Below are 24,662 nucleotides of genomic sequence, written 5' to 3'. Positions count from 1 at the left end.
AAGCTTTTTTATTTTAGCTTTTACAGCTGTGCTGCACACCACTGCTCTGTAATTCCCACTGGCACGAGTGTGCAGGCTACCACCCAGTACAAATGTACAGTATTCTCTGCAGTGTGTGCCCATTGCACTGAGGATATTCGAACTCTCTTCGCATTAGAAAATCTTGCGCTGACCGATTGGTGTGTTTGTGGATTTCATCTGACTAACTTTGTGTATTTCTGTGTTGCAGGGGTCCCTTCAGCGTCGTGAGGCGCTGTATCAACAGGGACACGGGCCAGCAGTTTGCTGTCAAGATCGTGGATGTGGCCAGCTTCACCTCCAGCCCTGGCCTCAGCACAGAAGGTGAGGGGCATAGCCGACCTGTGCCTCGGCTGTGTACTGGGAGCACCAGATGGGTGGGGTTTACAGAATCAGGACAGGACAGTTGTCGAGGATGCGGTCACTCGCAGGGAATTACATTTTTAACATTGAAATTGAGTGGGTGGCTGTAAGCCACACCCATCTGGTTGTTTGTGGTTTAATGCAAATGTGGGGAATTATCTGCAAATGCTGTTAGGCTTGGATGTGAATATATTCTTAGTGCATAACGTCATTATCTCACACAAGCAAACAAGACCTAATGCCACATGCTGCACACAGATGAATAACATGTTAGAACTGTATGTGTTTGTGTGTGTGGATCTGTGTACACGGTTGGGTTGTGGTTGTTGGTTAATATTGAAGCATGCCATGTCTCACCATGTGGTCCTGTGCTTTGTCGGGCTGAGGGAGGGGGAGATGGAGACAAAGAGCATAGGTGTGTATGTGTTGATGGTGATGTTGGCATTCCCTGCATGCCATCTGTGAGGTCCCAGTCAGAGATTAGTGTGGCAGCCAGTAACAGCAAGACAAGGAAATGACCCAAGAGAGGAGATTTATACCAGCATTACACCCATAGTACAGTACACCAACATTTCTGTCCTAAATCATTTTGTCATAATTCTGGGTCTAAAATTAAACTCTACTAAATGATGCCATAGGAATGCTTTTACTTTGCTATAGCTGGGTTGTGGACTCACTATTAGGACTCACCTTATCTTGTGCTCAGTTGCACAAAGCATCTGACTGTTTGGCTTCTCGTGGTGTATACTGTATGATGATGATGATGATGATGATGATGATGGATGGATGACTTCAAAGAGATTATGACCGTGTTTCATTGTAATGGAAGCTGTTGGGGATGACAACAATAATGCAGTGTGTGCTTTTTGGGAGAAAATGTCTGACTAATCTGGTTTATATCATATAATGGCTTACTTTATCTTTCTAAGGAAATGTAAATAATTACAATAATAATTACACTGAATGGACATCCAGTGTTATAGCTAAGGCCCATTCACCTCAGATTACAGGTTGGAATTTAGAAAGTTGTAGAGAAATATACAATTTTATTTAATTTTGGCTGGTGTTCTGTTTTTGGAAACATGTTATGACTGAATTTTACAGTGTGGTTAGCAGCTACTATGAAATGTCTATCATGAGTTATACTATGTGTACTCACAGATGAGTCATGGAATTTTTTTATTTTATTTATTATTAATTTGACAGCTTCATGGCCTGTAATCGTGTTTAGTAGACTGGAACCAGTCAAATTCTTGTGCTTTTGCTGTTGTCGTCTGCATTCTTGGGGTGAATACTATAGATTTGTATGCTCAGGTCACTCTGCATCTTGGATCATGTTGCATATTCTTTATGAAAAAACAATTTGCATTGTTGGAAAGGTAGACGGTGTGTAGTGCAGCTTGGGCTGAATAACAAACATTCGTCATGATGCAGGAATATATTTGTGTGTCATATTTTTGAGATATTGGGGTAATGAACAAAAGCTGTCTGACTTGGAATTTTGGGTGAAGTAAAATTTCTTTGTGTCTGGATGGTACTGCATATTTAAAATAAATCAATATTACATTTGTATGTAAGTATTGTATGTAATGAAAATATTTTAAATGTAATTTGTCGCTGCATGATGAGCTTTGGAGGGATTTCAACAGGCTTGTTTTTGTGATATTGTAAGATAAACTAGCAAGGTTGTTTCCCCTTATGAATATTTAACATTGCATCACGAGGACTAATCTGTCCTAAACAATCCACACGAGAGTGCCTGTGGAAGGGGCCTTGTGAATGGCTTTGGTTTCATTCAGACTGTTCCGGCCTCTCTGACTGCCTGCCTCTGTCTGAGCGGTTTCCTCGTTGCCGTGTAGACACTGGGCCGTATTGTTAAGTTAGAGAATAGATCCTCAATGGGACGGGCTAGTGATGAGTGTAAAGAAGAGAGGGAAGAAATAATGAAAGCAAGGCCACGTTAGAATGGGGTCTCTGTAGCAGGAACACGGTGTCATTTCTCTGTGTTGCATAATGACACTAGTCTGTCCTGACACAATGGGTATACTCAGAAAGATGAGTAGACTTGCAGATGGGGAGTGGAGTGCGTAAATGAGGTTTTTATGGAGTGAGGAGGTCAACAACAGCAAATTATGTCTATCAGTCTCCATCTGTGTCTTTCCACTTGCCTTGCTGGTTATTGGTCCTTTTAATGAGACATTACTAATGCTTTAATTGTATTTGCCGTGTGGGACAGATATTCATTCGCATGTGAAATTAACGCAGGGTTCTGGTGATGCTGCATCTGGTGTCGCTTGCCTGTCTGTAAGATGCAAGGTTGTCAGCTTCCTTATGCATCCACCCAACATCTCTCACTAGCCAAGTAGGATAGGGCAAACAGCCTGAAAATGAACTGCGTTATAGCGTCCCCTGGTGGTGCGGTTGAGGCATTAGCCGAGAGAGAGAAACGGCGGCATGCTGTTTCTGCTGGCGTTTCATCTTCCTAATTTGTCACCCAGAGGCGTGAAAGAACAAACGCCACCAAACAACCACAAATGAGCATCTCGAGAGTCTGCATGTCTCTCTTTGTCGTGTGTGGTTGCTACATTCTCATCGCTCTGCTCTCCACCTCACAGTAAAAATAGGAAAATGTAGATTTTAAAGTTCAGTGGACCATTTCAACAAAGCTGATGTTAAATCCTGCACATTCAGTTGTGCTTAGACTGCTGTACTGTTACTTTTACAGCCCAATCTTTATTATTTAGCCTTTCTACCTTAAATTATTTTTTTCAATTTTCCACTCAGTTCTTTTTATTTTCCTTCTACTTCCTTCTATTTTCCTTTTGCAGCGTGTGTGTAAAATAAAATACTGTTTGCACCAAGGTGAGGCTTAATTAAAAACACTAAAGTGAGTTGGGTTATGGGCTAAGTTATGCTTAGAAAAACTGTAGCGATGCACAGATTTATTAGGAAAAATTATATTTGTTAGTATTTGTAGTATTTAAATAAAAACTTTAATAAATGATTTTGGTGTTTCATAATGTGTCTAATTTTGTCTGGCAGATCTGAAGCGAGAGGCCAGTATCTGCCACATGCTGAAGCACCCTCACATCGTGGAACTGCTGGAGACCTACAGCTCTGATGGCATGCTCTACATGGTCTTTGAATTGTAAGTGTGTATCACTCTGTCAGACACGATATTTCATGAAATCAGGCATGCATTAACAAGATTCTGACCTTTTTGTTTCTGCATCTCGCATGAATGGTTTTAACCAGAGCAGGAAACGCTCATGTACCGGTATAGTTAACCTCATGTGCAGCTGCTGATCAGTCCTTCCTTTCGCTCTACACGTTTGAAGGTGATTCATAGCGGGTCTGTGGTGATTTGTGGTAATGTTACTGGTTACAGACCCGCTGAATGATTTCATGGCAAAAAAACAATTGAGTAATAAGTCATTAAAAAAGCACATTAGAATACTTAGGCTTAGGCTTTATTTTATCTAAATATAACATTTAATTTGATTTAATTTGATTTTAAAACATAATCAACACAAAATAATCAAAGTACTAAATACTTCCCTGGGGACTGCAACACATGAAGAGTGCTAGTGAATATAGTGCCTCTTGCTAGAGAAAGCAGATCCTGATAGCTCCCTGATGTATCTAATTGTATGTGTACTCTGTTTAAAATGCTAGTTGCTAGTTCATCTGTTCTTGAGGGATCTGGTATCTCTCAGTGGACTCCTCGCTGACATTTTCTTCTATTTTTTAATCTCTTACAGTATGGATGGGGCCGACCTGTGTTTTGAAATTGTGAAGAGAGCTGATGCTGGGTTTGTGTACAGTGAAGCAGTGGCCAGGTAGGACACGCACGCAATCTTTAAAATAGAACACTCAGTTAATATTCATGACTTTTGATAAGAGTGGGCTTTCTGTCCATACAGTCACTACATGAGGCAGATTTTAGAGGCACTTCGGTACTGTCACGATAACAATGTGATTCATCGCGATGTAAAGGTGAGTACTTCCCCTCCGCGACTGCTGAAACTACAGAATGTGTCACCAGACTGAAACCAAAGGTCAGAGGAAGGTTTAACCTTTTTAGAAAAATGGCAATGAATATGCTGTACATCAGACCTCTCACACAACAGCTCTTTAAAAATAAGTAGCTTTGAGCACACACAAAGCTCATCCACACATTACCTTAGGTCTCGTTGCATGCGAATCGCTGATCTGGATTTGTTTGTAAGATTAGCATCAGCCACTGTTTTCAACAAGATTAACACAAGCAACAGACACTGTAAGACCAGATGGACTGGCCTCAAACCATGTCGAAGGTCCACCCACCAGCTATTTGGCAGCACAGTCTCAAAGGGATGAACAGCCTTGGTTCCAAAGGAAACTCGTTCAGTGTTTATGTGAAAATCGCCCAAAGGTTTAGTATTTAAAAACAAGAAAACAGCCAAAGTTTACAGTGAGAAAAGTGAAAATGGATGTCATTGCTTTGTACACTGTTCTTAAGCAAATGAGCTCCTGTGTCCTTCTAATTTAAATATTTTTATCAAATATTGTAGCGATCATTAAGGAAAACAAACAACAAAGCCTTTTCTCTCAACCACCAATAAGAATTTACAGTAGATCCTTTAAATGTTTATCACCTTATATTATTTGTTAATTTTTTTTCTAGTTTTCATTCCTTCAGTATTTACAATCACTCGTAGCCAGAAAGTGCAAAGTCAGTCCTGGGGGGAAAGGGCTGAGGCGGTGACACAGATACTTGTACCCAGGATGTTTAGTTCTGGGTCAGCCTAAGCCAAAGGCACAGATGGACGTCTGAACTCCGTTGTTGAGCTGTAAGACGTCGCGACATTCACGAAAAGAAGCCTGCTGCCGAACTGGCGTGCCAGTGCTTGGATGGCAGCCTTGCGCACTGAGCCGGATAGTAGAAAGTACAGGATAGGATCCAGACAACTGTTGAAAGCGGAGAATAACAACATCACCTCGTTGGTGTGGTCTACCATCTGCAAGTAGCTGCAAGATCTAGTGTCATTGAGCTGCGAGAGGATGTAGACGGGGCGGAAGACGTGGTAGGGCACGAAACATAAAGTGAAAAGGAAAAGGACGAAGAAGGACTTCTTGGCGGTCCGTTTGTATTTCTGCGAGTTCGGCAGGTCCGGCCTGTCCCGGGACACCCTCAGCAGCCGGGAGGCGATCCTCGCGTAGGAGACCACGAGCATGGCGAAGACGAGCCAGAAAAACCCCACGATCAGTAAGTTGAAGTAGGCCTTTAGTGGGACGCTGCGTCGCTGCTTATATTGGAAGCATTTGCTATTGTCCTCTTCGTCCTCTGGCGTGGAGATCATGACCAGCGTTCCCAACAGCGAGAAGCCCCACAGAGCGGCGCACGCCGCGCAGCTCCACGGCCGACTCATGCCTCTTCGCACTCTGCCTTTCCCCTGCATCCTCAAATGTCGGTCCAAGCTTATGAGGCCCAGTAATACAATGCTTATGTACATGTTCATGTAGAATACGTTCCCCACCGTCTTGCAGGCTACCGGTCCAAGCACCCATTTGTCTCCATTAATGTGATAGAAGATCCTGAATGGGAGACACGCCAGCAGGACCAGATCAGCCACGGCGCAGTTGATGAGGAATACTCGCACAGAGTTGCGGCTTGAATGTAAGAAGAGGAAGACCCAGAGTGCAAAGAGGTTCCCTGCAAGTCCGAAGAAGAAGAACAGGGAGTAGAAGACCGCCAGAGAGGCACTGAGCGTTGAGTTGTCATACGTGCAGTTTGGACTGGTGTTAGGAGACGAGGTGAAGGTGGTAAATGATAAGGGCGACATTGAAGCTGGGAGGAGCGACGTCGCGAAAGCAGAAGAGGACTTCACTTCACGGCCACTAGATATAGTGGCCGTGTAGACGGAGGCGGCATAAACTAACGTGGTCATTGTTTCTCTTCAGGGCTCTGAGTCAGCTTCTGGAAAAAGGTCAGAAAAGCTCTTGTCAGTTTACTGTCACTGAACAAATGCAAAGATGCAAATCTTACACAACCCTCAGTAAAGGGGGAAAAAAAATCACATCCCTCGCTGTGAAACTTCAAATACGTATTTTATGAGAAATGCACAGACAGGTGACTAATGTGTGCTGCAGTTTCAAAGGTTGCACACGTAATGGTGTGAAATGGAAATGATAGTAATTCAATGAAAGCAATACGGCACCATTTAAAAGAGGTGCTATGAAATTTAAAGTGTAGCGTTTGCCCTCTGAATAAATATTCTTTTTTTTTCTCAAATAAATTCCAATTGAGCAGTAGAGAATAAAGGTCACAGGACGTGATTGCTACACACAGATGTTTGGTTTGAAGCTGACCACTCACCATAAATATTCACTGCATACGTGACTCAACGCAGCTGCAGCTTAAACGCAAATCTGCAGAGTAGAAGTAGACCACCGTGTCTTCCTCCGTTAAACTTGGAAAGCAGGAAGTTCTTTGTAGAAACCTGACTTATGTACAAAAAGCTTGCGTTTCATACGCGCTGAAGCAGTTCTTGACGCTTTTTTTCTGCTACGTTCACCTATCTCATCAGTCGTAATTTTTCTCTTCTCCCCCACGACGTTTTGTAACGCTGTGCTCCTCCCCGTTGTTTCCTCAGCTCTTTGTTCTCCGCTTGCCTTCGGTCCTTCTCTGCCTTGGCTCGCCGTGCGCTCTTTTACTGAATAGCTTCTTCGTATCCTCTCACACCCGACTCCTCACTCTGCCGGTCCTTTTTCTCGCTGCCTCGGTTCTCGCTCACTGCGCCTCTCTGATGTGGCGCCGCCTCAGTCAGCATTCTCCACTCCCCTCTCGTCTCCCGTTTACCGACAGAAAAAAAAATGTGAAGGCAGGAAATGAACCCACCCTCACATTCACACATTCACCCTGTTTCTGAGGTTCTCCTTTTCATATAACTTTTCATATCTCGTGAGAACGCAACTTGTAGATGGAACTTATTACCCCAGTAGTTTAGCTTTCTTCGATTATACATGCACAGATGGAAAACCTTGATCTTACCAAAATACTGACTCAGCTTTTTTTTCTTAAAAACTTTGAGGTTTTTTTAATGCAGACATTTCTGTTAATGTGGTTTATTAACTTCTGTATAACAGTGATTACATGCTGTACAGTAGAAGAAATGTTTGGGTGTTTAATAGTTCACTGTGTGGAAAATAATAAAAACATAAATACTTATAAAAGTTTAATGGATAATTATTCAACAATTCAAAAAGTTATTTAGTTATTTTAATTATTCTTTGATAGCTTGCCTGACGTACAGTACAGTAGACCGTAACTGAAGACCAGCTGCATTAGAAACCCTTCACGCCTTTTTTACATAATGTGTTGACTAGATTTTGTTTTAAATAGCAAAAATACAAGTTCTCCTGAAACAAGCAAGGCAGTACAAAGTTCTCACATGTCATGTCATGTCATGTCATGTCATGTCATAGTTCTCTGTTTTGCATCTCGTGGTGTTTACTTACCATTATTAATCTTGGGGCGAGGCAAGACATTTTCTTGTCTACATGATCATTATAATAATATTGTGGTTGTAGGTTGCAAAGTCGTCTTGTCATTGTGAAACTGTAAACGCCGCTAACCAGCAATTGAACATTAAACATCCTGCACTTTTGCACAGAGAGCAGAGCAATGCTCTGCAAAGCTAGGGATGACTTTTTTTGTTTCAGTAAAATGCATAAATCAGTGTATCGCCTCATTTGTTAGTTAGTACAGCTTGTGCATTTCCTATTACAGTTTAATGTGATTTACTACTTTCTTCGTCTTCGTCATTCTATTTGACCACTGTATTCTATTCCTCTGTAGCCTCACTGTGTGCTGTTGGCCTCAAAGGAGAACTCTGCTCCAGTCAAGCTTGGGGGCTTTGGTGTGGCAATACAGCTGGGAGAGTCTGGCTTAGTAGCTGGAGGTACATTCATACAATCCTACGAGTGCACACCTATATTTAATTTAAAAAGTGATCCCTGTGTAAGCGTAAAGGAAACATATTAGTTAGAATGTTGGGTTTAGATAGTAATTGAATGCAAATGCAATTTTGGTTCATCAGTTGAACCCGTCTATACAATAATAATAATAATAATAATAATAATAGCAACATACTCTTCAAAACTTTTCTCTCTCAGGGCGAGTAGGTACTCCTCATTTCATGGCCCCAGAAGTGGTGAAGAGGGAGCCGTATGGCAAACCGGTGGATGTGTGGGGATGTGGCGTCATCCTCTTCATCCTCCTGTCCGGCTGCCTGCCTTTCTACGGTACCAAGGAGCGCCTGTTTGAGGCCATCATTAAGGGGAAATACAAAGTAAGTAGCTTAAATGACTTGGAACAGAATTTAGATTGTTAACACTAAATGGTGCTGGTCAAATATTAACATAAGCAGTTTATTTGAGGCCAAACATTTGTACAGAATTATTGGGTTTTTCCTTTTCCTGTTATCTCTGTCAGTGAAAAGTGGTAAATAAACAGGAGGATGGTGAGATTAAGGCCTCCAAATCGTTGTTTTTTTTCAGCCTGCGCCGTTGTATTTGTGCACTAATATGTGACAGATGGAATCACCGCAGGCAGCTTGATGGGTGGCACAGCAGTAGCTTCTTTTAAACTGCTGCTGCTGTTTCTAAATTCACGCCATGTTCACGCTATTTTTCCAGTATCTAATGTGTCAAATGTAATGTCTACTAATCTCAGACCTCATCTGACCTGAGCTCTGACCCCGGTGGCCAAACCGCTATAGTAATATAGGCTGCCAATGCTTCCAAAGTGTCTGTCTGTCACTGTATCTTTGCTTGTTTGACCAGATGAACCCGCGCCAGTGGGCCCATATCTCTGAGAGTGCCAAGGACCTGGTGAGGCGCATGCTGATGCTGGACCCTGCCGAGAGGATCACTGTCTACGAGGCCCTCAACCACCCCTGGCTAAAGGCAAGTCCCGTACATCTTCTGGCCGAGCTCGGAGCCCTCACTTCATATATTGCAAACTTTACTAGGTCAACTGTTGTGTGCTGTTCATTGTGTATGACAAACAGGAAACAGATATGTAGTGATAAATGTATGGGGTAAAAAACCCTCAGACCAACGACTGGCCTGAAGAAGAATCAAGCATTTCCTTCTGCTTAGAACCACAATAAGGCTTTCATATCCGTTTTGTGACTGCACTAAAGTGTGTGTTTTGTCTCTGTGGAAGGAAGAGTGCACATGCCCCCACCATTGTGTTTCTAGCTTCCATTTGTATTAATGTGACCGTACGTGTGTGTCTTTGCAGGAGAGGGACAGGTATGCCTACAAGATCCACCTACCAGAAACGGTGGAACAACTGAGGAAGTTCAATGCCAGGAGGAAGCTGAAGGTTAGCACAGCATCGCCACCACGATCAAACATCTAACCCAAAAGAGGAAGTGTCACCACCTCCACACCATTGTACATGTTGTTTCTGATCACTGACCTAGATTAATTTCATGCTAAAATGTGGGCCCTTACACTTTGTCAGCGCTTCCTGGTTTACTGCACCTGTTGATTGTGATCAGCTCGTCTTCTAATCTATAAATATCAACAACCACAAATATTCTGTCATGATAATTCATGATCTTCTACACCTTTTATTGAGAACATCAGCTAAACTAATAGTAGTAGTAGTAGACTTCTGATATCACTAAATGTCAACAGGAGGCCAATTCCTCAAGTCTAACGTCCCATCATGTGTCAGTGTGCTCTTCACATGCAGCATCAGCAGTGTGACCCGCACATTACTAAAAAAGAGGACCTCCGAAGACTATACGAAGAGTATCTGTGATAACACATTCAGAGAGAGATGGCTACATCGCTATTATGTATTTTTTCTTTGAGCCTTCTCCTTGCCTTGTATCTCAGGGTGCAGTGCTGGCTGCAGTTTCCAGCCACAAGTTTAATTCCTACTATGGTGACCCACCTGAGGAGCTACATGACTTTTCAGATGACCCCACTTCCTCAGGTAATACACACACCCATCATTCTGTATGTGGGTTTGGGTTGGACAGTTGTCAATTTAGATAATGGTGGCCATATGTATGGCAGGCCTCCCTCTATCTGAAATATCTACTAATGGGTCATTGAAGGTCAGAGATGGAACCTCTAAACTGGCATCTGCACCAGGCAACTCTGGTTTCCATTGTCTTTATCTGACGTCCAGCCGTCTGTGTGAACTTCCTCTGTCAAAGTGAGGACAGATGTTGACCAACATCCCCACTTCCCTGTCTCCACCAGGGACTTTCACTTCCTTTGGTAGAAAGACTGATGGTTGCACCTACAGCACCAATAGTTCTCAGCACATAGAACCCACATGTATGACACTGTCATGAACGATAGAAAGTAGCCTATAGGTTAATGATTCATTAGAGTGAATAAGGCTGACCCTTATGTGCAGCCAGATATAGCACTGCCCTTTATGCTGAGACTGGCAGTCTGTTGTAATCAACCTTCCTGGTGACTGGTCTATTTTTGCATTTGGCTCCAGACACGTTTCTGGTCTTTCCTTTGTAGTAGAGAAGCTTCCATCATGTTGGCAGATTTTTCACAGACCTGCTGCTTTTGCTAATTTAGCTCTACGTTGCTTCACCTCCTTTTACTCCCTATCTGCCCTAATGCTTCCTTACAATCTTTGCTCTCTCCCCTCTCGCATTGTCTTTTTGTTTTGAAGTGTTAAACGTTGCATCTGTAGTTGCTGCAAACATCTAACCTCGGCCTCTTTCTTTGGTGTTGTCTTCCTTCTGTTACGCTGTCTCTAGGACTGCTAGCTGCTGAAAGTACGTATCACCCTCCCCAGCCTTAGATTGTTGATGACATCGTCACCAGCTTTTTGCTTATTGTAGTTGGTTTGGATGATGGCTTCTGACCCTGCAAAATGTCATCCTCTGTCTTCCCTCCTGTGCCCTTATGAAGAAAAAACTTGACCTGTAAAGATGGTATTCCGTTCACTTGCCATCTCAATTTCTCACTGAAAGCTGTAAAACAGACAAAAAAGCTGATTTACTGTCTTTATGCACAAAGCGAAACAAAGCTAGAGTTGCTTACATACATAGCAGTAGTATGTATGTAGTGTATAGTTTCCTTAATATGAAAGCTAATTATTAACAATTACCAATAGATTTTGCAGTATTGGTTTTCCAGTTTGAGAAAAAAACAAAACAGATGAAACTGAGAGACGTATGTTATATATTTCGTAAGATATTTGATTACCCAATGGTGGATCTCTACTTTATCTTTTAAGTATGTATTTTAGTTTTGTATGTAATTATGTGATACTTATACACAAACGTGTAACAAGCTTACAGCTTATACTTCACCTCTGCGCTCTTTGTCTTATTTTCATCACAGTCAGAGATTAATTTGTTTCCATTTCCAATTATTACTTATTTCTTGCATGCTCTTGTCATCCAAGAGTGTCTTTTAAGATATAAAGGTTTAAGCATCCCAGTGATAAATATATTTACTTCACTGATATTTTCTGGGATCGGAGAATTGTCTGACCTCAGAGCACATTTCCCATCATTTTACATCACTATTTCCTCCCCCTTCTCCTTCTTCTTCTTCTTCTTCTTATTATTATTATTACTATGCATTTGCATCTTGCTCTGCACATTTTTGTATCTTTTTATTCTTTTATTTAGCATTTTCTTCTTGTGTGATCTGCTCCAAACTCATCATCCTCACTGACTTTCTAAAGTGACTTTTACCTGATGTTGTATTGATGCTGTTTCTCTGGTTTTGCTGCATGTGTGGGCGATGCAGCAGGTACTTGGGGTTAAATAGTTATGAGTGTTTGTGTGTTTTCTGTGTTTTATTTCTATTGTTTGTGATTTTGTTTTGTCTTTTATGTCCAATGTTTGCCTGTTTGTGGACATGTAACGGGGGTGCTTGTGCACACGTGTATGTGTCATGTTCAGTGTTTGCATTGTGTTGTAGTGAATGTCTGCGGGAACTGCTTGGTGTGTGTGTGTGTGTGTGTGTGTGTGTGTGTGTGTGTGTGTGTGTGTGTGTGTGTGTGTGTGTGTGTGTGTGTGTGTGTGTGTGTGTGTGTGTGTGTGTGTGTGTGTGTGTGTGTGTGTGTGTGATTCAGTTCGAGTGTATAACACAGATGTATGTGTACACACAGGGGCAGTATCACAGGTCCTGGACAGTCTAGAGGAAATTCATGCATTGACTGACTGCAGTGAGAAAGACATGGACTTCCTACACAGTGTCTTCCAAGACCAGCACCTCCACACCCTTTTAGATGTGAGTTAATTGTACTTCTCTTCACTTGCAATACCTGACATGCCCAGTAGGTGTCACAAGTAAAGCATCAGCTGCATTCAGTATTTGACCTACATCTACTTAAGCCTGCTAAGTATTTGGTTTCTGTATGTGGTGCTTCTTCGGATCAACTCTGCAATATCAGTGGTGGCTAGGTATTTATAGCCACGTTATTGTTTGTGTTTTCAGCTTTATGACAAAATCAACACCAGGTCATCCCCTCAGATCAGAAATCCCCCTAGTGATGGTGTGCAGAGAGCCAAAGAGGTGAGGACATTGCTGTGTGTGATTGTTAAATGTGCATGACAACTTTAAGTTTACATCAAACTTGATGTTGTGCAACGCTAACAATGTCCATATAAACAGGAGTGTTGTCTTATGTGCGTTATTCTACTCACCAGGTACTGGAAACCATCTCTTGTTACCCAGAAAACATGGAGGCCAAGGAGCTCAGGAGGATCCTCACACAGCCACACTTCATGGTGCGACGTTACACACAGCAGCACAGTACACGGCTGTAGTTTTATCAGCAGCTAGCTTAGACCGCGTGTGCGAGTCTGTGATGTGCTCATTGGCGTGTTAGATTACAACTGTATCAGAAGTAGGGCTCACACAACTCCCTCTGCCACAAAGCTGCTTAGCACCTGAGCTTGGTGAGGGATAGACACACGCATTAGAGCTTCGGGAAGAACACGCTGGGGCTGGTATGGATATACAGTAGCTCTGGAGTCTAGCGGGAGTAGAAGAGTAATATTGGAGGAAGACTTAGAAACTGAGGCCGATACATTTTAGTGAGTTGGATTATATTTTTGGGGTCTGTGAATTGCCTTAGCTGAACGAGAGAAGCATTTGTTGCACTTAGCATTACTGTGTAAACTAATTGGCGTTTCAAAACTAAACTTGAGTTTTACTGTTTGGCTGCGACTTTTTAAATGTTCTTGATTCCTTCTAACTTATAAGACAACACGGCAGTAAGTGAGTATTGGACGTTGCTGGTATTCATTTAGCTTAGTAAGGAGAGGAAAAGGAGCGGAGGGGATTCCTGCCACTAAATGTGTGGGACCTCCTAGATGTGTCACATCTTGGGTTTGCTTGAATCCAATTAAGCTGCCTTACTGACCTGATCAGCAGGGCTTTCATCCGTCTGTAGACACAGTACTGGTGGCAATGTGTGTGAAGGGTGACAGCATGGTAGCACATTTTCGTCGTCTGAGTAGGGGTGTGGATTATGAACAGTTTCACATTTTAATTTCCTTGTTGGAAATTTGTGTGCAAGTAGTTATACTTGGGTCAAAAGCCATTAAGTGCAAGGCATTAGGGGCCGATTAGCAGTCAGGAGATCATAATAAAAACACTCTGAGGCATGATTGCTGTGAGCCCACTTTAATATTCGAGCCATGTGAGCTTATGTTGTTCCGTGTACAGTGCACAAGACATTGTTTTTCATTGGGTTCACCTGCAGACCAAAGGGAGCATGTTTGTTAGACTATGCAGTGGGGCCTTTAGACTGAACACTGATATGTGTTCACACCCTCAAGGCTTTGCTGCAGACCCATGATGTGGTGGCTCATGAGGTCTACAGCGATGAGGCACTCAGGGTGACCCCCCCACCCACTTCACCTTACCTGAACGGAGACTCCCCAGACAGCACCAACGGAGACATGGACCTGGAGAACGTCACCAGAGTTCGCCTGGTCCAGTTCCAGAAGAATACTGATGAGCCCATGGTGTGTAGATGGAAAACACACATTTCTTGATTTTGCTAAGTGCATGTACACACAACAAATGGGCTTTAGTGTCCTGTCACCTGGCAGGTTATAGGCTTTACTGCATCAGCGTAGAGATAAATTGGTTATGGCTACAACTCAGCGTGGTAAACTGTGTTGTAGTCTAAAATACTGTCAAGCTCCACTGATGATGTTTCCCTCCATCCTTTCCAGGGCATTACTCTTAAAATGAATGACCTCAACCACTGTATCGTGGCCCGCATCATGCATGGTGGGATGATACATCGACAAGGTAGTTTTATAATAAATATATATTGCTCAAGCTTAGGCCACACATTCATAATCTACTAACAATAACAATAAAACAACAGTTAATGTTTGAGTTTGATAACTACTGAACAGTGTAACTGTTCCTTAAATTGCCTTGGCTCCTCTGGAGTTTTATCAGTAACCTGTGAGGGTTTTCTGGCCAGTGCAGCATTTATGTTTCAACACCCAGGAGCCTCGTTTGTACCCTTTTAGTAATTTATTATATCACTGCTTCAGGGACTCTGCATGTAGGAGATGAAATCCGAGAGATTAATGGCATCAGTGTTGCCAATCAGACTGTAGAGCAGCTCCAGAAGATGCTGGTAAGTCATACAGACACACCACAAGTCAAACACACCACTTTGAATTTCAAGTTGCGTGGATCACACAGCCCTTCTGATGAAACTGTTGATGTTCTTGGGAATCTATAGGTTTTGAACTCAGCCCAAAATGCATCAGCATTAGTCATACTATTAAAAAAATACTAGTCATATGTGGTTTTGTTCTAATTCCTTTTAGTAATTAGAACAAATTGTATTGTTATAATTTTATTAGGGTTTTGTTACAATCATTTTGTGTCATGTGCTCTTTTCCCTTCTCTGCAGAGAGAAATGAGGGGTAGCATCACCTTCAAAATTGTGCCCAGTTACCGGTCCCAGTCCATGTCTTGTGAGGTAGGGGAATGGGAACCCACATTTGTTTTTAACCTTCTGCAGACGCCAGAGAAGAACAGTTGTTTGTGTTTTCTATTGCAGAAAGAGTCGCCTGATTTATCCCGACAGTCGCCTGCAAACGGTCACGCTAGTGTGACCAGCTCCATTCTGGTAAGTCTACACATTGTTTTTTATCAGTTTGGTTTCATACAGCACATGTTAATCATTTGTAGGTCCAGCTAGTATGTGCAGGTTTTTACATCCCTACATTTATTGTAAAAAAAAACTTTTGTTACTGCTATCTATCAAAGTAGAACAGTCCTGTGAAATAATAACTAATCAAATCTCACTTTCATGATACCCAGGACCTGCCATCAACCGTTCAGCCCAAAGGCCGTCAGGTGAGATTTCTTCCTCCAGTTTAACTTGGTCCTCTTTGCCTCACAATCTGCTACTGATATGACAAACTAACACTCATCTAAACCTGCATGTATGCACTTATAAGCACTCTTGCATTTTCCCATTACATCTGTTTCCTTTACATGAGGTATTTCGCCACGTCCTTGGCCACCTATGTTAAAGGAACAATTTCCTATATTATAAAATCTTTTTCATAGACTAATACAGTCCAGTTTGTAAAATCAGTAATGAGCAACAGTAAATGGCTCAGTTTTCTGTTTGTAATTAGGGCCATTGTGTCTTTAAATTTGTGTTCATCATGCTCACACATACATGCATTTATACTTTATGTATAAATTGCAGCATATGCATTTCAAAAGTACATTTGTCTTCCTATGATGAGCTCCTCACCATACCTCCTTGATTTATGCCCATAGCATTTTATACTGCATGATATATGTAAGCGTGTGTGTGTGATGCTCTCAACCCTATAGATCACCAGAGCTGCTATCAAGGACAAATTGTCCGTGAAGGTAAGATGTCTCTAAGTGGACCCTCTGTAGAAGTAGATCCCAACACCTCCCACCCCCATTGCAGAGCTCGGTTGCTCCTCATAGTCATGTCTAAATGCCATGCTACCTATCAAGGCAAGGTTGTCATATTTGGTTTGTCAACGGAAAACGCTGTAACAGTGTTCATGTGTGCAAATGAAACCTTGATAAAACGGATATGCCCATGGGCAGAAGTGGAAAAGCACTTTGTTCAATCATGTTCGTCTTGCTCGTCATTTATCTGAATGTCCGTGCCTCTCCTGCTTTGGCTTCTATGCTGTGGATTTTCCCACTGCTGTCTTTTTATCTTTTAATGGCTCATGTCAGCACTGCATCTATATAACCTAACAAATTAACAGCCAGTCCCTTCATGTGGGCAGCAGCTTGGCCAGTCATTTTCTTCCCCTTACATCCTTCTGTGAGCACAATGCTATTCTTTGCCTCATTGTCAGCACTTTTTTTTTCTTCGTCTGTTTCCTTGTCCCTTCTTTACAGATTTATGTACGCGCTCAGTTTGAGTACGATCCCTCCAAAGACGACCTCATTCCATGTAAGGAGGCTGGCATTCAGTTCCGGGTTGGTGATATCATTCAGATCATATCGAAGGACGACCACAACTGGTGGCAGGGAAAGCTGGAGAACACCAAGAACGGTACAGCAGGCCTCATCCCTTCACCTGAGCTACAGGAGTGGTGAGTAGAATCCAAAGCTCATGTCATTCAATACAATACAGCAGGTTGGAATATGTCAGTTTTTGAGTTGGCGCTTGCACAGAAGGGTTAATTCCGCCTTCTTCTGTTTTATCAGCGTCATTGGGTACTAAAGTGGTCCTGGAGTGCATTATAATGAATATATAACACTGAATATACAGTAAATTGTGCTCCCGCAGGCGTGTGGCGTGTATAGCGATGGAGAAGACCAAACAGGAACAGCAGGCCAGTTGTACCTGGTTTGGCAAGAAGAAGAAACAGTACAAAGACAAGTACCTGGCCAAACACAATGCAGGTAAGTCTTGACAGCTCATCTAGTAGATGACTACAGCAGGTTGTCCATCTGGCTACATGTTTGAATTTAACCACAGGTTCCTACAACACAGAACTGCTTTTGTTAACTGTAAGAAAAACATTGTATTTCAACTGGCTTATGGATTAAATAACCACATTGTCGCACCTTCGTAACTCCCCTTATGTGTAACGGCTGCACGTCTGTTGCATTTCCCCTCTGACAGTCCTTTTATAGTGTCTCGATTTTGCCCCATTTTCCAGTGACTGTGTTGCAATTAACAGTTGTTGGATGTTTAAATTGTGGTGCTCTTTTTCTTTTGTCAAAGCTGTTTTCTTTTATCGTGTCTTTATTAACCCTTCCGCTCCCACCCTTTGTCCATATTTCATGCTGTCTCTTACCCAATGACATGGCTGCATGTAAGTAACTCCAGACAGCTGTCCTCTCAGCTTCTGTGTTTTTCTTCCTCCTTATCTGCTTCTTATACCTCCATCCTCCTCCTGATGTTTTCCATGATTTTGCAGTGTAATTAACGTTGACAAGATGCCAGCTTAGAGTTATTTCACCTCAATTTGTGAAAGGCTAGTGTAAATTAGAAATACATGCCTCTAACCTTGATCAGGTCTTGTTTTATGCACTGCATTAATACTGAATAATTGAATGGTGCAGGTCTACATTTAAAGAATGTAAGGATCCTAGACCTAATAGATTTCTGTACTATTAGTGGTTAGTATTGTTCAAAAGTATTAAATTCATCAATACACATCTTTACATTAGATGGTCCAAATACAGTCTGCATCAGAATGTTGGAAAAGGCCCTGAATAACACCTAATAGCATCTGTGTCGTTAACTGTGAATATGGGAGATCTGTGCTTTGTTTACGGTGTACCAGGTGTACCAACACATTTCCTTAACATTACATGATGTTAAAACAAAAAACCTTACATGAGTTAACTTGTCAGTACCTAGATGTTAAAAAAAAAGTTGACCTATTTTTTTTCTTCCTGTCTGCTGCAGTGTTTGACCAACTAGACCTAGTGACATATGAGGAAGTGGTGAAGGTGCCATCTTTCAAGCGGAAAACATTGGTTCTGCTTGGTAAGTAAATGGCACAAGTATTTATATAGATCAAGGAAGTGGTCAAAGGCTGGGCGCAGTAAAATCCATTTACTGGAAATGGCAATGTTGAATATAAAGGCTAATAGATGCAAGTGTTCAGGTTTGTACAGTCATGACCTAAACAGATGTTGGTTCTGTGACACACATGGGAGAGGGACCGGACAGATGAAAGGGAGAGAGGAGACCGAAATAAAGCAAGGGAGCATTGCAACAGCGACATGGGACAAACAAGATGATGCAAAATACTGGCTGACCACTTCACACCTATACAACCCATCTTTGCCTACAGTATGCTACTCAGAAGGGTCATTTGTCAGTGTTTCCCACTCACATCATGTCAGTATAATCTGTTCAATCGTGTTCTACAAGAGTTCAGGCGAGTATCTGACTCCTGTAGCTGACTACCACAGGTTTGTGGTAGCTTCCTACTGCCTCCTAGTGGGAATGCTGTTAAAAAGGGACAGAAACTATGGGGGTGGGGCTAAGCGACTACCGTATATCGTCTTCCTTTACACCACTCACCAAACCCTTTGCCCAAAGAATGCTAAAACTTTAGATTAGATAGACTGATAGATTAAAGGCCACTAGAACAACAAATCACATCTTCCAACTTAGTCACAGTAAAATAATACTGCTTCTACACTTACTGGGTCAATTTAACCTGTCTGTGCTGGATCCTTTCATCTCAGGTGCTCATGGAGTTGGGAGGAGGCACATCAAGAACACGCTCATTACAAACATCCTGACCGCTTCGCCTACCCCATTCCTCGTAAGGAAACACAGAGAAAAGAATACCAGGATGCACTGACTGCATTAATTGACTGTGCTAACTTAAGTTATTGCACAAACTCTAATTACTTGTACATATAGAGTCCACCAGTATAAATTCACAAACATACACACACATTGTGACCTGTATAACTACTTGCACCAAACTGATATGTGTTCTTTCGAGTCATAACTGTCTTTCTCAATGCAGACACAACTCGGCCTCCTAAGAAGGATGAGGAGAACGGAAAGAACTACTACTTTGTGACCCATGAACAGATGATGCAGGACATCAGCAACAACGACTACCTGGAGTATGGCAGCCATGAAGATGCCATGTATGGCACCAGGCTGGAGACCATCAGGCAGATCCATTCCCAGGGCATGATTTCCATCCTGGATGTCGAACCACAGGTAACTGAGGACTTGATGGTCTGAGGGTTCAGCATCATAGAAATACTTCTGCTTAAGTGTATTGGTAGGCTAACATGACAATTCAGTTCAACAGTTGAAACTCTTCTTTTGCATTTTTAGTTATTTTAGCATCTCGCAATCTCCGCCTTTCCTAATAGCAATGCTGGCTTTTAAGGTGCATGGGTATAAGAATGGCTGACAGTACTCTCTCAAGAAATATCTTGCATTTGTATGGGCACAGAAACTTTCATTCGGTCAGTCAGTGCTGCTCATATGGTTCGTGTTGCCAAACATTCTCTGTTAGTAAATGAAGAATTTTGGCATCAACGCCTAAAACACATTATATTTGTTGGGTAGTTCTACTACAGAAATTAAATAAACCCTTCCTCCCTCTCTCATTAGGCACTAAAGATCCTCAGGACAGCTGAGTTTGCGCCATACGTCGTCTTCATCGCAGCCCCCACTATCACCCCTGGCCTGACTGAGGTATAGTTATAAACTTTATACTGCCTTCTCTCCCACACATGCGCGTTGTTCAAGTTTAACTTATTTCCACATAATCACTAACTTTCATTCAGTCCTAAGTCACACTGGGTTTTTTGGGTTGAGCCAGCAGACCAGCTGGCTTGGGGGAGCAGCTGAATACAAGCAAACAAAACCCCAGTGTGACGACAGCCTTAATTTCTGCTTGTGTCTTTTTGCTTTAAGCATGTTTATATGTTTTTTTGGCATGCCTAATTTGCACTAAAGGTTCCAAAATGGTGCAGGAAACTGCCTGTAAGTACCGATAAAGTGGTCTAAGTTCAAGTTGTGTTGAGATTGTAGAAGTCTATAGCTCCAGTAGTTATCTTGCCCAATCATTTCTGATTACTGCTAATCCCCCTAATCCTCCTATAAATCCCCTGCATTGTGTTCTCTGTAGGTGGTACATCTTGATTTGTGGTGCATTGTTGTCTCCTCTGTCCTATCTTTACCTTCCCGTCATGTTTCCTCTTCTTATACCATGAACTATTAAAAAAAACAGTCTGGTTACAATGTTATTGACAGTTATTGCAAAAACATGTCCTGAGTATATATAATATATCACTAACATGCATCATGCAGCAAGGTGCAGTGCACTGTGTTCTGACACCTTTTGATCATGAAGAGTTTCTCATGCTGACACCTGTCCATCACAACATCAGCACCAGCAGCAGCAACCAGTTAATATTTCAGTTAATCTTGCTATTTTGTTCAAGTAGTAGTCACATTAGTTGATGATTTTTTTGCTGCTTTTTAAGTAAGTTACTGTTAAATATCAGCCAGCTGATAATACTTCAGTAACATAATGCAACCAAGTAAATCATGAACTTTAAAGCAGACTGACCACACATCAGCTGATATTTCAGTTTGTAGCTCCTGCCCTTTCAAAAGTACCTGTTGCAACTTTAATGTAAAAAGATGTCCCAGTTGTTAAGGTGACAAATGAATCCTGAAGGCCAGTCAGTGACAGCCCCCTCTCTGCTTCCTCAGGATGACTCTCTTCAGCGACTCCAGAAGGAATCAGAGATGCTGCAGCAGACCTACTCCCATTACTTCGACCAGACCATCATCAACAACGAGATCGACGACACCATACGACTGTTGGAGGAGGCGGTGGACCTGGTGTGCAACACTCCTCAGTGGGTTCCCGTCTCCTGGGTCTACTGACGGCAGCAATTAAGCTCATCTGAACAATCCACGTGTGATCGGCGCAAATGCAACGCGTTGATCAAACCCCCTTGAATCACATCGCTCATCAGAGTCACAATTCTGTAGATAAACTGTTGCTGAAAAAGAGGGAAAATAAGAAACTAATGACTCTGTCACCTCACTACAGAGACGCCATCCTGCCCCTTTTTTCTCAACAGCCTCAAATGGCATATTGTGTACATATATACAGTACATATATATATATAAATGATAAAACAAAGTGAATATGGTTCTGTCCTCATAGTTGAGCAGAGGGGAGTGGAGGGGCAGTGTGGTAGATATTTTGTACTTTTCTTTTGTAATTAATGGATGGTTGGTAATATTGGCAAGGCAATAGTGAGCATGACCATAAAGCAATCTTAAGTGGGTGCCTGTTTTGTGTGTGCGTGTGTATGAGTGTGTGTGTGTGTTGACCTTTCCAAAAGGAGCTTATTGTGGTACTCATGTCCTCCTGTCAAACACCCCCTAGTCTCCTCGGCCTCTGTGACAAACAAGCCAAACTTTTCAAGCACATTAGCAGCTGCTATGGTGGCGACGAGTAACTCCCTCAGCTCCAGATGCAAATTTGAGTGAAGCAAAAAGCACAGCAAACTGTCCCCTTTTATTTATTTCACTGGCCTTCTCGTGCCTGTCGGGTTGTCGAAGGAGCACACTGCATCCCCTCCACCTTGTCTCCCTGTGTTACTGTAGCATGTTGTGACCCGCCTCCCTCCCCGACCTCGGATAGTCTTTGTTTACATATCGGTTTGCACAAAATGGACGATGAAGAAGACATGTAATGCATCCTGTTACCACGGTTTTGGTTTTGTCTTGCCTCCTCCGCCTGGCTGTCCCAACCCATCGCCCTCCACAAAACGTCCCAACTCAGCGGTCCGTGGATCTGGAATACAATAAGCTACGAGAAAGCACCAACATCCACTGAGGCTCCTGAACTAGAAGAGGGAAAAAACAGTGGAATGGAGAAAGATAAACTGCCTTATCAGAGCCTTGGGGAAAACGTCGGTAACACCTATGCACACCCCTGGTTCGTGCCAGGCAGACCGCCACGACAACCTATTTGTTTCTTGTTCAAATCGAATTGTTCATAGGAATGTGACCGTGGAAGAAAAAGGCCTATGTAGGTGGGAGGAATCTAATCCTAGAGGCACCGGCTTGGAACTTTTAACTGTTGTCTTTAAAAATATAAGAAGTATTCTTGTTTCCAGGGAGAGAAAATAACAAAATTGTGTGTAAATGTTTCAATGGTGCGTACGTCATACGAGTGAATTACCAAGAGCCAGTGTATATTAATCCTTAAAAGAAGCTCGGTATGTGACATGATCTCTTCATGCTTTACCACATGTGGAACAACGCACCCACACTAAACTCAGCATGGTCAGTAAAGCACATCAACGTACGCGTCCAAATAACTGAGAGGAAACAAAGGAACCGTGTGGTGTGGTCGCTGCTGTGCCACGTCTGGTAAAGCGTTTCCATTTGAAGTCCTGTGTAAATTACCTCCGCAAATGACAAAAGCAGCTCGTCTGTACGAAATGTTCTTTTTTGTTATTTCATTTTTAAAAAAAAATATATTTCCTTTTACGTGTTTAAAGTAAACTGCTTTGTCTTCCTTTTGAATTGAGATACGACGTGTGTGTTTGTCGTGGTTTGGTTCTAGTTACACTGCTGTTTATAATGTAACATACATTATTAATGTGTGGAACGAGTCCACAATAGCAGAACTCATGACTGGGAAGCTTATCTCTACCCTCTAATAGAGGGGGGCCCATCCCAGGTCCTTGAGAACTACAGTCCTGCTGGTTTTCCAACTCTACCAGAGCAAGGTAATCAGCAGGACGGCAGCTCACAAGGAGCAGGTCAGATTCATCATTAACCAGTGTCAAACACAATGGAAGTCAAGAGAAAGAGGAGAGAAAACACTGTGTAACCAAAAAGAACCCGAGTTCATTTCAAGTTTGGCCCATCCTCGTACAGGGTTGCAGGACTTCAGCTTCGGTGTTGTCATTATCAAAGCAGCAAACGGAGGGTTGGTCATGCTCGGTGACCGCCTGCAGGTTTCAACTTCAATCATGCAAGTGATAGAAGAACCTGTACGGTATGACCTGCGCCGGGGGCGAACTTTCAGTGGTTAGCGGTGACTCCGTGTGCAGGAGGGCATCGCAGCCGGAAACGCAAACACACATCAAACGCTCGCAGACGCAGCGAAGCTCCCAGCTCACCCACTTTAAAATGACACAGATGTTCGGTTTCCCCGGGTCGGGATTCCCCATGTGCCTCCACCTCTGGCACCAAGGAAGCCCGTGAGGCGGAGACGCCATCTGCAGGCAACGACCTGGAGGAGCGCGAGGTGCAGAGGATACAGTGCAGTGAAGTGTCAGTGAGCCTCCCGACACCAGTGATGTGCTGCCTGTCCAGTCCCCCGCTGTCCTCGTGTCCAAGGCCGGCGCTGAAGTGATCAGTGGCTGATGCTTCACCTCCAGAGGCCGACACAAAGGCCCGGTGGAATAACTCGGAGCTAAACGGAGCGAGGAGCTCACCTCAGTGCTGAGCCTCACGGCGGAGCTGCAAACGCACATCACTTCCTGCTGCTACAGGCGCCAACGGGTGGATTTTAACAGTGATGAAAGGTCCCTCGTGAACCGCCAGCCTTCCTTTATATATGCATTTCAATTATGTCCCACAACAGCCAAGGTTTGATCTGACTTTGGCCTGCACATTTCCTCCTTGGCTTGTTAACTATAGAAACTATAGTGAAATTAAAAATGGAAAAAGGAAAAAAAAAAAAAAGTAAACCTACTGGTGATGCGTCAGAACCTTACTCTTGACCTTTTGTCAAAGGTCACACTGCTTTGATGCAGCTGCTGCTTCCTGGCAGAGAAGAAGAAAGCAATTACCTGAAGTCCAACATGGCAGCGAGCAGTGATTTGGTCACTCAAGTGTCAGAGATCTCCTCCTTGTTTAGAGGCTACAATTCAGCCAATTGGACACAAACACACAAAGCGGCGATAAAGCTTCACATCAAACTTGACCGTATCCAGTGTTTGTGTTGTGGTAAGTACTTATCCGAAAGGGGGTGCATTGAAAAGGTCACCGCTGTGATTGCAGGCGACGACTGCACGACTGGGATCGATAGCGACGCTGAAGTCTTCATAACAGATACAGTAAATTGTGGCCACTTTCCGCCTCATCGTTATCCAGACACAGCACTTTCCCCCTGACGTAACCACAGTATCGGAGCCCAGGAACACAAATGTGCGCACACCTGTGCTCTGCATTACAATTAAAGCCGGTCTGCAGCCGCCTGTGCTGTGGC

General features: G+C 42.8%; 2 protein-coding genes across 2 annotated transcripts in view; one reads left to right on the top strand and one right to left on the bottom strand.

Moving 5' to 3' along the window:
- Positions 1-22,966, top strand: part of LOC114870611 (peripheral plasma membrane protein CASK-like) — a 29,689-nt gene extending 6,723 nt beyond the window's left edge. The window contains 28 exon segments of the mRNA XM_055504029.1: positions 230-342; positions 3,424-3,529; positions 4,143-4,220; positions 4,305-4,377; positions 8,222-8,324; positions 8,539-8,714; positions 9,208-9,330; positions 9,671-9,754; positions 10,276-10,375; positions 11,169-11,186; positions 12,533-12,657; positions 12,865-12,942; positions 13,077-13,157; positions 14,214-14,402; positions 14,616-14,694; positions 14,949-15,034; positions 15,317-15,385; positions 15,467-15,535; positions 15,730-15,765; positions 16,258-16,296; positions 16,810-17,006; positions 17,204-17,319; positions 18,335-18,415; positions 19,126-19,167; positions 19,170-19,205; positions 19,416-19,618; positions 20,021-20,104; positions 21,131-22,966. Of these exon segments, the coding sequence (XP_055360004.1) occupies positions 230-342; positions 3,424-3,529; positions 4,143-4,220; positions 4,305-4,377; positions 8,222-8,324; positions 8,539-8,714; positions 9,208-9,330; positions 9,671-9,754; positions 10,276-10,375; positions 11,169-11,186; positions 12,533-12,657; positions 12,865-12,942; positions 13,077-13,157; positions 14,214-14,402; positions 14,616-14,694; positions 14,949-15,034; positions 15,317-15,385; positions 15,467-15,535; positions 15,730-15,765; positions 16,258-16,296; positions 16,810-17,006; positions 17,204-17,319; positions 18,335-18,415; positions 19,126-19,167; positions 19,170-19,205; positions 19,416-19,618; positions 20,021-20,104; positions 21,131-21,307 (2,761 nt within the window). The 3' untranslated portion in view covers positions 21,308-22,966.
- On the bottom strand, positions 3,309-7,227 carry LOC114870614 (probable G-protein coupled receptor 34). Its single transcript, XM_029175491.3, has 2 exons — positions 6,740-7,227; positions 3,309-6,340 (listed from the first exon to the last, which is right to left on the bottom strand). Exon 2 carries the CDS (start codon positions 6,309-6,311, stop codon positions 5,169-5,171), a length of 1,143 nt encoding a protein of 380 aa, XP_029031324.1. The 5' UTR covers positions 6,312-6,340; positions 6,740-7,227; the 3' UTR covers positions 3,309-5,168.
- Positions 22,967-24,662: the final 1,696 nt, after the last annotated feature.

This window comes from Betta splendens, chromosome 2 (genome assembly GCF_900634795.4).
Source record: "Betta splendens chromosome 2, fBetSpl5.4, whole genome shotgun sequence".
NCBI classification, from domain to species: domain Eukaryota; kingdom Metazoa; phylum Chordata; class Actinopteri; order Anabantiformes; family Osphronemidae; genus Betta; species Betta splendens.
The sequence above is the reverse complement of the archived record's forward strand: the minus strand, read 5'-3'. Positions and strand labels throughout refer to the sequence as shown.

Bases quoted from the DNA above. Each gene is read 5' to 3' on its own strand.
- LOC114870614 (XM_029175491.3), bottom strand. From the start codon at position 6,311: ATGACCACGTTAGTTTATGCCGCCTCCGTCTACACGGCCACTATATCT.